The sequence below is a fragment of the Anomaloglossus baeobatrachus genome, chromosome 5, assembly GCF_048569485.1.
Source record: "Anomaloglossus baeobatrachus isolate aAnoBae1 chromosome 5, aAnoBae1.hap1, whole genome shotgun sequence".
In the NCBI taxonomy this organism is placed as follows: Eukaryota; Metazoa; Chordata; class Amphibia; order Anura; family Aromobatidae; genus Anomaloglossus; species Anomaloglossus baeobatrachus.
Genome location: NC_134357.1, coordinates 300,414,519 through 300,426,327, shown reverse-complemented (window position 1 = coordinate 300,426,327; position 11,809 = coordinate 300,414,519). Strand labels below are relative to the sequence as shown.

General features: G+C 48.0%; 1 protein-coding gene across 2 annotated transcripts in view; it reads right to left on the bottom strand.

Moving 5' to 3' along the window:
- Positions 1–681: 681 nt before the first annotated feature.
- LLGL2 (LLGL scribble cell polarity complex component 2) overlaps positions 682–11,809 on the bottom strand; it is a 153,131-nt gene continuing 142,003 nt past the window's right edge. The window contains exons 25-26 of one of the 2 annotated variants that reach the window (XM_075349651.1): positions 1,867–1,928; positions 682–1,158 (exon numbers count right to left, since the gene is read on the bottom strand). In XM_075349651.1, coding sequence (XP_075205766.1) covers positions 1,151–1,158; positions 1,867–1,928 — 70 coding nt within the window. In that variant the 3' untranslated portion in view covers positions 682–1,150. The remainder of the gene's footprint in view (positions 1,159–1,866; positions 1,929–11,809) is intronic. The other variant, XM_075349652.1, reaches the window with a different exon arrangement.

The window sequence follows — 11,809 nt, the reverse complement described above, 5'->3', positions numbered from 1 at the left end:
AAAGACTGACACTTTTCTATCAATCCCATCCACAAGGTCATTAATAAAGAGATTAAAAAGAATCAGTCCTAGCACAGATCCCTGTGGCCCCCACTGCTGACTATGGCCCATTTAGAGAATGTACCATTTATGACTACTCTTTGTTTCCTATCTTTTAGCCAATTCCTTATCCAGTTGCATATAGTTTCCTCTAGTCCTTGCTTCTGGAGCTTTAGTATAAGGCTATTATGTGGTACAGTATCAAATGCCTTTGTAAAATCCAAATAAATCACATCAGCTGCATTACCAATATCCAGGTTTGCACTTACCCCATCATAGAACCCCAACAGGTTGGTTAGACACGACTTATCTTTCATGAATCCATGCGGTTTGTCAGTTATTATATTTTCTGCAATATATTTTTGCATGTCATCCCTTAAAATGCCTTCAAAAACTTTGCACACCACTGATGTCAGACTTCCTCCTCCTCCGGCATCCTGGCTTGTCCCCATTTATTTGAATATCACGCCCCCATTACTGTTAGCGGCGCGTGCACATTGACACAGTACTCATGTCTTCACTAAAATGGCGCCAGAGTCTGCATATGCACGTACCACATAGGTGTGCGGAAGCACTTTACTGCCAGTCAGGCTATAAAGCACCAATATGCATGGTCATCAATCATTCACACAGAGAGCTGTGGTAACTGAACATATAATTTATTGATGTGCAAGGTAACCAAATGGTTATTTCCTACAAAAATAGATTGCATGGCAGCCCGATCACTGGGAAGCACAATAACCCAATAAATTCAAGTTACCCAACATCAAGGGCAGCTTACACCACATTGTACAGTATAAAAAAACATTGATCCTAAAATTATTCAATAAAAAGAAAACCTGTTAAAAACAAAATAAAAAATTGTCCATCTTCCTCCAAGGAACGTACATAGGGGAAGGGTGTAAGGCAGTAAAATTTATAACTTAAAAAACAATTTCCTGTAGGAATAGCTAAAGAGACGTGTGCAGAATGGAGGTTATATGGCCACAAAGTCCAAACCATGGAGAAAAGCGTATCGTCTTGTAGCTTGCTCTAGTCCAAGGGCCTCCGGTCAGTAGTGTATTCACAATGGGTTAGCTGAACCCGGAACATCAGCGAGGTGGGAGGAATGTCATTCTGCTTGAAAAATAGTAAAAGCAGATTAGCCTTTATGACATTATAGTTTTTCATTTCTTTTGCAAAGTTTCAGAACGAGAATTTTAAATTACATAAAAAGTCAAAGTTTACTCCAGTCATTCTAAACTCATCATGGAGTGACCGGAAACCCAGAAGAATGTACATCTTATGGTTGTAGAGATCCGTCACAATCCTCACTAAACCATAGGAGCAGAAGTAACAGCAGAGTAAATAAATGTGTAAGCTACGATAATAACGATAAGGCAGACAATAATACAACATTGCCCAACACGCCAGGGGTCCGCCACTCGGCATCCCTGCCGATCAACTGTTCTCCCCCCCCCCCAAGCAGCGGCAGCAGACTGCCGAAAAAACTCCGTTCTGGAGCTGCTCTGTCTTCTGATAGTGGCCATGGCCGGGTACTGAACATCCGCCTCCCATTCAACTCAATAGGAGGAATATGTGCAGTATCCTGCCGCTCTCAGAAGACGGGGAAGCTCCAGAACTGAGCATTTCCGGCTGTCTGCTACCGCCAGCACAGAGAAAAAATAATAAAAAAATAAGTCGGTGGGGGTACCAGGTGTTGGACCCCAGCCAATCAGACATCAAAGACCTATCCCAAGGATCGTACAAAAATGTTAAAGTAATGGACAACCGCTTTAAATCAGCTCAGTATGATTAATACATACTACATAATGATATATACTATACCTGCTCCATTACTAAGCCTGCCTCCTACAGCAATCTGGCGAGAGTTCCTTTCTCCATAGCTCCTGCATAGGAAAATGTAACAATTACTGACCAGATGTGACTGCTTGATGGAAGAGAACATGAGGGAATACTTTTGTGTTTTGCAATCATTATTTGTGATTCTTTATCGCCTGACCTCCACCAGAGATAAGGGTATGAGCACATGACGTCTTTTAGACACTGGTGGACTCGCCAAGTTTAGCAAGCAGAAAGCGCTTCAAATAAAAAAAAAAGCGATCTTTTTCCTGAAATTTGTTTTCCGGTGGCTATTTTATTTTGTTTTTATTTGTATGTGTGAAATACAGAGTGGATTCGAAGAGCAAGATGCCTAAAGAATCATCAGGTTACTTCTGTTGACTGCCTCCATCTCTATACAGTTAAAGTGGTTAAAAAAAAAACACCTTTTCTTTTTCGCTCCTAATTGGGAGACCCAGACAGTGGGTGTATAGCTACTGCCTCTGGAGGCCGCACAAAGAACTACACTTAAAAGTGTAAGGCCCCTCCCCTTCTGGCTATACACCCTCCCGTAGGAGTACAGATTCCTCAGTTTTAGCTTTGTGCGCAAGGAGGTCAGACACGCACGCATAGCTCCATTGTTTTTAGTCAGCAGCAGCTGCTGACTATGTCGGATGGAAGAAAAGAGGACACATATAGTGTCCCCAGCATGCTCCCTTCTCACCCCACTTATGTCGGAGGTGTTTGTAAGGTTGAGGTACCCATTGCGGGTACGGCGGCAGGAGCCCACATGCTGATTCCTTCCCCATCCCTTTTTACAGGGCTCTGGGTGAAGTGGGATTTACCGGTCTCCAGGCACAGAGACCGTGCTCCATCTACAGCCCCTGGAGAAGATGCTGGATGGAGCGGAGTACATCAGGGACATGGCCCTGCATCCTCAAGGTACTCTGTGTCCCCGTGTATCTGGCGCTCACACCGCAGCATGCTGGGTGTTGTAGTGCGCCGGGGGACATCAGCGCTGCGGCGCCTGTGCCATGGCCTCATTCAGCTTTGCTGAAGCAGGCACATTTATGGGAATAGGACGCGCCGGCCGCTGGGACTGCGGCGCGGCTGGCACTTGTAGTGCGCCGGGGACTTCAGCGCGGCCTGCGCTTTTACGGCGGCCGCGCTGATAACTACAGTCCCCGGCTTTTGCGGCCTGCTTCCTTTCGTTCCCGCCCCCACACCTGCCAGTCAGGAGAGGGGCGGGACGCTGCACACGTCCAGAACTCGGTCGCGCCGGCCGCTCGAACAGCGGCGCGGCTGGCACTTGCGGTGCGCCGGGGACTTCAGCGCGGCCCGCGCTTTTACGGCGGCCGCGCTGATAACTCGAGTCCCCGGCTTTTGCGGCCTGCTGGCGTTCGTTCCCGCCCACAGACCTGCCAGTCAGGAGAGGGGCGGGACGCTGGCCAGGGCATCAGCGCTGAGGGCTGGAGTCGTTTTTACATACTCCAGCCCTCACAGTCAGCACAGAGGGGACACTGTTCCCGCACTTTTGTTTGGGAACTCCCACGGACCGCCCCTCTCCACAGTAGCCGGCAGCCATAACACGCTGAGCTGCAGAGGGGAGCCGGGGAGACCCAGACAAGGCATTCAGCAGCCTCTTACCCGCTGTTCAGCGGGCGGTAAGCAGCCCTCAGGGCTCACCCCCTCTTGTGCTCGTAGTATTCTTAGTATTTTGTTGCTACAAATACTTGGTATTACATAGCGCTGGTCGCCCTTTGGCTATAGACTCTCTCACATGCAGAGAGCCAGCAGCATGTCGCCCGTAAAACGCAAGGGTGCCAGGGCACAGACATTGTATGCTTCCTGCACCGCATGTGGGACTTTTCTACCGGCAGGCTCCACGGACCCCCATTGTGTGCAGTGCTCGGCCCCTGCGGCGCTTGCACAGCCGGGGCCTCTGCTGGACGTGTCCCAGGGTGTACCACCTGTGAATGCTGTCCAGGTGACAGGAACTGAGTTTGCAGCTTTTGCTGACAGAATGTCTCTCACTATGTCACAAATTCTTGACACATTGCGAGCTAGGCCTGTACTTCAGACCACGGACACTGTGCATGTATTGCCCCCTGGTCCCCCTCAGCTCCTAGCTCCGGGACGGGCATCTACACCTCAGGGTGAAGACTCTGACTCGGACGATGGCCCCGGGCAGCCTAAGCGGGCTCGTTATGACGGGCCTTCACATTCATCTCAATGGTCTGGATCCCAGCGAGATGAATCTATGGGTGATGAGGCGGACTTAACTGATCAGGATTCTGATCCTGGGACCGCTCTCAATCTAGATACACCAGATGGTGACGCAATAGTTAATGATCTTATATTTAACATCAATAAGATGTTGAATATTTCCCCACCAGCTCCTCCTGTAGAGGAGTCAGCTTCGCAGCACGAGAGAATCCATTTCAGATACCCTAAGCGTACATTAAGCACTTTTCTGGACCACGCTGACTTCAGAGACGCAATCCAGAAACCCCACGCTTATCCTGAAAGGCGTTTTCCTAAACGACTTAAAGATACACGCTACCCTTTTCCCTCTGAAGTGGTCAAGGGTTGGACCCAGTGTCCAAAAGTGGATCCTCCAATTTCCAGGCTTGCAGCCAGATCCTTGGTTGCTGTTGAAGATGGAGCGGCACTTAAAGATGCCACTGACAGGCAGATGGAGCTCTGGCTGAAATCCATCTATGAAGCGATTGGAGCGTCATTAGCGCCTTCTTTTGCGGCCGTATGGGCACTCCAAGCTATCACGGCCGGGCTTGCGCGAGTCGACTCAGTCACACGTGCATTTGCCCCGCAGGTAGCACCATTGACCTCGCAAATGGCGGCATTCGCGTCGTACGCGATTAATGCTGTTCTTGACGCTACAAGCCGCACGGCAGTGGCGTCAGCCAACTCAGTTGTTTTGCGTAGGGCTCTGTGGTTGAGACATTGGAAAGCAGATTCTCATTCCAAGAAGTGCTTAACCAATTTGCCTTTTTCTCGTGACCGATTGTTTGGAGAGCGTTTGGATGAAATCATCAAACACTCCAAGGGTAAGGACTCTTCCTTACCGCAACACAGACAAAACAAGCCCCAACAGAGGAGGGGTCAGTCTGGTTATCGGTCCTTTCGAGGACAGGGCAGGTCCCAATTCGCCTCGTCAAAAAAGACTCAAAAGGACCAGAGACGTTCAAATTCTTGGAGGTCTCAGTCACGCCCAAAAAGACCAGCCGGAGGAACCGTTGCCAAAACGACGTCCTCCTGACTTGCGGTCTCCGATGCCCACACCCGCGGTCGGTGGGAGGCTGTCCCACTTTGGCGACATTTGGCTACCAAATGTCAAAGACCGTTGGGTGAGAGATATTCTATCTCACGGGTACAGGATAGAGTTCGGTTCTCGTCCGCCAACTCGTTTCTTCAGAACTTCTCCACCACCAGACCGAGCCGATGCTCTGTTGCAGGCGGTGGCCGCTCTAAAGGCGGAAGGAGTGGTGACCTCCGTCCCTCTTCAGGAACAGGGTCACGGTTTTTACTCCAATCTGTTTGTGGTCCCAAAAAAGGACGGATCGTATCGTCCCGTCCTGGATCTCAAGTTGCTCAACAGACACGTAAAAGTCAGGAGGTTCCGGATGGAATCCCTACGCTCCGTCATAGCCTCAATGTCTCAGGGAGATTTTCTAGCATCAATAGACATCAAAGATGCGTATCTCCACGTGCCGATTGCACCAGAGCATCAGCGTTTCCTACGTTTCGTCATACACGACGAGCACCTACAGTTCGTAGCGTTACCCTTCGGTCTGGCAACAGCCCCCCGGGTCTTCACCAAAGTCATGGCAGCAGTAGTAGCTGTTCTGCACTCGCAGGGTCACTCGGTCATCCCGTACCTAGACGACCTGCTTATAAAGGCATCCTCTCAAGAAGCATGCCAACACAGTCTGAAGGTGGCGCTAGACACTCTCCAGACTTTCGGGTGGATTATCAACTTTCCAAAGTCTCATCTAACCCCGACCCAATCTCTGACTTATCTTGGCATGGAGTTTCATACTCTATCAGCGATAGTGAGGCTTCCACTGGACAAGCAGTGCTCGCTACGGACCGGAGTGCAATCTCTCCTTCAGAGCCAGTCGCACTCACTGAGGCGCCTCATGCATTTCCTAGGAAAGATGGTAGCAGCAATGGAGGCAGTCCCGTTCGCGCAGTTTCATCTGCGCCCTCTACAATGGGACATTCTACGCCAATGGGATGGGAAATCGACGTCCCTCGACAGGACTGTCTCCCTCTCTCAGACTGCCAAGGATTCTCTACGTTGGTGGCTTCTCCCCAACTCATTGTCACAGGGAAAGTCGTTCCTTCCCCCGTCCTGGGCAGTGGTCACGACAGATGCGAGCCTATCAGGGTGGGGAGCGGTGTTTCTCCACCACAGGGCTCAGGGGACGTGGACTCAGGAAGAGTCCACCTTGCAGATCAATGTTCTGGAAATCAGAGCAATCTACCTTGCCCTGCGAGCCTTCCAACAATGGCTGGAAGGCAAGCAGATTCGGATTCAGTCGGACAATTCCACGGCGGTGGCGTACATCAACCACCAAGGGGGAACACGCAGTCGCCAAGCTTTTCAAGAAGTCCAGCGGATTTTGACGTGGGTGGAAAGCAGAGCGTCCACCATATCTGCAGTTCACATCCCAGGCGTGGAAAACTGGGAAGCAGACTTTCTCAGTCGCCAGGGCATGGACGCAGGAGAATGGTCCCTTCACCCGGACGTGTTTCAACAGATCTGTTGCCGCTGGGGGTCGCCGGACGTCGATCTGATGGCGTCACGGCACAACAACAAGGTCCCAGTTTTCATGGCACGGTCTCACGATCACCGAGCGCTGGCGGCAGACGCCTTGGTTCAGGATTGGTCGCAATTCCGACTCCCCTATGTGTTCCCACCTCTAGCATTGTTACCCAGAGTTCTCCGGAAAATCAAGTCCGACTGCCAGCGAGCCATACTCGTCGCTCCAAATTGGCCAAGAAGGTCGTGGTACCCGGATCTGTGGCATCTCACGGTAGGCCAACCGTGGGCACTACCAGACCGTCCAGATCTGCTGTCTCAAGGGCCGTTTTTCCATCTGAATTCTGCGGCCCTGAACCTGACTGTGTGGCCATTGAGTCCTGGATCCTAGCGGCCTCAGGTTTATCTCAGGGAGTTGTTGCCACAATGAGACAGGCTAGAAAACCATCCTCAGCTAAGATCTATCACAGGACGTGGAAGATATTCTTAGCGTGGTGCTTGGCTCAAGGGTTTTCTCCCTGGCCATTTGCATTGCCAATTTTTCTTTCCTTCCTGCAGTCTGGGTTGGAAAAAGGTTTGTCCCTTAGCTCGCTTAAGGGTCAAGTCTCCGCGTTATCCGTATTCTTTCAGAAGCGCTTGGCACAGCTTTCTAAAGTACGCACGTTTCTCCAAGGAGTTTGTCATATCGTTCCTCCTTACAGACGGCCATTGGAACCCTGGGATCTGAACAAGGTTCTCCTTGCTCTTCAAAAGCCGCCTTTCGAGCCTTTGAAAGAGGTTCCCCTTTCTCGGCTTTCACAAAAGGTAGTTTTTCTTGTAGCGGTCACGTCTCTTCGAAGAGTGTCCGAGCTGGCGGCGTTATCTTGCAAATCTCCCTTCCTGGTATTTCACCAAGACAAGGTGGTACTGCGTCCAATTCCAGAGTTTTCTCCCAAGGTGGTTTCTTCCTTTCATCTCAATCAGGATATCACTTTGCCAACTTTGTGTCCGCATCCAGTTCACCAATTTGAAAAGGGTTTACATCTGTTGGACCTGGTGAGAGCACTCAGGATTTACATTTCTCGCACGGCGCCTCTACGCCGTTCGGATGCGCTCTTTGTCCTAGTCGCTGGTCAGCATAAGGGATCGCAAGCTTCCAAATCCACCCTGGCGCGGTGGATCAAGGAACCAATTCTTCACACATACCGTTCTGCTGGGCTTCAGATTCCATCTGGACTGAAGGCCCATTCTACCAGAGCCGTTGGTGCGTCCTGGGCGTTGAGGCATCAGGCTACGGCTCAGCAAGTGTGCCAGGCGGCTACCTGGTCGAGTCTGCACACGTTTACCAAACACTATCAAGTGCATACCTACGCTTCGGCAGACGCCAGCCTAGGTAGACAGGTCCTTCAGGCGGCGGTGGCCCACCTGTAGGAAGAGGCTGTATGACAGCCCGTTCATGTGGTATCTTTTTACCCACCCAGGGACTGCTTTTGGACGTCCCACTGTCTGGGTCTCCCAATTAGGAGCGAAAAAGAAGAAGGGAATTTTGTTTACTTACCGTAAATTCCTTTTCTTCTAGCTCCAATTGGGAGACCCAGCACCCGCCCTATCTGTTTTTAGGGTTTCGTTTTTTCGGGTGCACATGTTGTTCACGTTGTTTCTTAAGTTCTCCGATCTAGTTATCGGATTGAATTTGTTTTTGAAACTGTTATTGGCTTTCCTCCTTCTTGCTTTGGTACTAAAACTGAGGAATCTGTACTCCTACGGGAGGGTGTATAGCCAGAAGGGGAGGGGCCTTACACTTTTAAGTGTAGTTCTTTGTGCGGCCTCCAGAGGCAGTAGCTATACACCCACTGTCTGGGTCTCCCAATTGGAGCTAGAAGAAAAGGAATTTACGGTAAGTAAACAAAATTCCCTTCTTTTTCCCCCTTTTTAAACCCCTTCACCATCCAGCTGAAGGGGTTTTACTTTTACAATTCAGACCAGTGTCACTTTATGAGGTACCCAAAACACTATTTTAAAAACTGCTTAAAACCACATCCAAGACGTTTATTAGCCCTATAGGTGCTTTAAAGGATTCAACCCCTTAACGACCCATGATGTACTGGGTACGTCATGGATCGTGTGAGGTTAATCCCCGCCCCCTGCCGTGGGCAGGCGACGGCGATCCACGCACATATCAGCTGTTTTCAACAGCTGCCATGTGTGCCTGCTAGTCGCGGGTGGAATCGCTTCTATCAAAATATAAAATCAATTAATCTGATCAGTAAACGGCATAGCGACAAAAAAATTCCAAACGCCAAAATTAAGTTTTTTGGTCGCCGCAAATTTTGCGCAAAATGCAATAACAGGCGATCAAAACGTACCATCTGCGCAAAAATGGTACAGTTAAAAACGTCAGCTCGAGACGCAAAAAATAAGCCATCACTAAGCCTCAGATCCCGACAAATGAGAACATTATGGGTTTTGGAAAATGGCTCAAAACGTACGCCACTTTTTTTGGACAAGCTTGTGAATTTTTTTTAATCCCTTAAATACAAGTAAACCTATTCATGTTTGGTGTCTACAAACTCGCACCGACCTCAGGCATCACACTGACACATCAGTTTTACCATATAGTGAACACTGTGAATAAAATATCCCAAACACTATTGTGCGATCACACTTTTTTTGCAATTTTTCCGCACTTGGGATTTTTTTGCCGTTTTCCAGAATACTATATGGTAAAACGTATGGTTTCATTTTAAAAATACAACTCGTCCCGCAAAAAACAAGCCCTCATATGGCAAGATTGACAGAAAAATAAAAAAGTTACGGCTCTTGGACGAAAGAGGAAAAAAACAAAAAACCGGAAAAACACAAAATGCCTGGAGGCTGAAGGGGTTAAAACAATGTTTAAGGAATAAATGAAAATGTTACTTTTTTTCCCACAAAAATATTGTTTAACCTGAATTTTTTCATTTACACAAAGGATAACAAGAGAAAATGGAAAGTAGAATTAATTGTGCAATTTCTCGTGAGTACACAGATACCCAATGTATGGTGGAAAACTACTGTTTAGGTGCACGACAGGGAAGGGAAGGAGCGGTATTTGAACTTTCCAGCGCCATTTTAGCTGGAATACATTGCAGACGCCATGTCACATTTGAAGATCCTTTGACATAACAAAACAGAAGAAACTACCCACAAGGTAATCTTCTGAAAACTGCACCCCTCAAGGAAGTCATCCAGAGGTGTAGTGAGCAATTTTAACCCTCAGGTGATTCATAGAATTGTATAACATTGGGCTGTGAAAATAATGTACTACTTTTTCCAGTAAAATGTTGCTTTGGCCCCAAAATTTCACCCCTTCGCCTGTTTTCCACTTCCTTTGCAGACTATTTTTTTTAATTCTGACCAGTGTCACTTTATGAGGTTATAACTCTGTACATGTCAACGCATCCCATTCTGAGACTATTTTATTGTGATGTATTATACTGCATGTTAATGGTTTAAACACAATATTTTTTGCATTCATTTGTGAAAATATCAAAAGTTTTTAAAATTTAACTTGGAATTTTCATGCCCTTAAAAGGAATCTGTCAGCAGGTTTTTGCTACCTTATTTGAGAGCAGCATGATGTAGGCAAAGACACCCTGAATCCAATGCTGTATCACTTAGATTACTGGGTGCAGCCGTTCTGAAACTATCAGAATGTTTAGGTGTAGGCAAGTAGCAGAGCTGAGAGAGCTTGTTCAGCCCACACCAGACTGTCAATTGAGATTGTACATCGACAGTGACATGTCAATGAGAGGAGGGGGGTGCCAGACTGCTGTGAGCATGACAATTTAGTCAAAGCAATGATGAGGACTTTGCTGTTTAAACAAACAGCAAACAAGCAACATATCGGACCTTGACAATACAGGCATCAATAAATTCTATGTTTTAACCCTTGCAGCATGCTGTCTTCATCTTACATAGATGGCAGCGGCGACAGTCATTCTAAAGTAACCAATTGGTGCCAATTGGCTGATCAATGGTTACAGACCAATCTGCGGCAACAGGGCTATTAACCCAGATGATGCCGCTATCACTCCATCCATTTTGCCTGCTGTGATTGGTGCTGTCAGAGAGCTCCAATCACAGCATGTCACATTGTAAAACAAAAAAAAACATAAAAAGCTGTGATTGGCTGGTCAGAATTGGGGGGTGGGTGCGGGACATTAGCAGAGCCCCCAAGTGCCAGAACAGGTGAATGGGAATTCCCTCTGGGAATTCATCTAAGGCCCTGTGCACACTTGCCGTTTTTTTGCCGCGGATTTCCTGCAGAAAATGTTCATAACATCTCTGCAGTGATTCACCAGCAAATCCTATGGGGAAAAAAAAAATGTTGTGCGCACTATGCGGATTTTGACGGCTGCATGTTTTGCTGCGGGATTCCCGCAGCAAAAACAATTCCATGTCACTTGTTTTCCGCAGGTAGCTGCGGCATTTCACTCCATTGACTGTAATGTAATCGTGAAATCCCGCAGGGAATAACGCAGGCAGCAAATTCTGTGCGGTCCATTGCGTTTTCCTGTGTTATTCCCGCGGTATTTCGCGTTTTCGGGACATAATGTTCATCACTGCCCTGCGTTTTGCAGGGAAGGGATGTCATAAATGACAGGAAGAGGAAGCGGAGCAGAGAGTAAAACACACATATCGCACTCACACACAGACATATAGAATAGACATAGAAATCAATCGTACATATACAAACAAAAAAAAAAAAACCGTGGGCTCTGCTGTATTTTTACTGTTCAGCCGAGGTAAACACACAGCGGCGGCCCGGTATTCTCAGGCTAGGGAGGGCTAGGGTTAATTTTAAATAAAACACAAAAAAGCCCCCTCTTTCACCCCTTTATTAACCCCTCCCAACACACAGCTCTGGCGTAATCCACGCAGGTCCCATGATGCTTGCAGACTGCTGCAGCCGCGACTGACACACTGTACTGAATGCAGCCTCGTAACGAGCCTGCAGAGGTAACCACAGGTCATTTCTCACAGTCGATAATATATGAACACATTACCGCTCGTGAGAACTGCAGTGTGTCCTCACAGGGACTATCTATCCCTCTCTCTATCCCCCTCTCTCTCTATCGATCTCTCTTAGAAGGAAATTACTTTTTTTTTCCCCAATGTGCTTTATTACATTGAATGCATTAA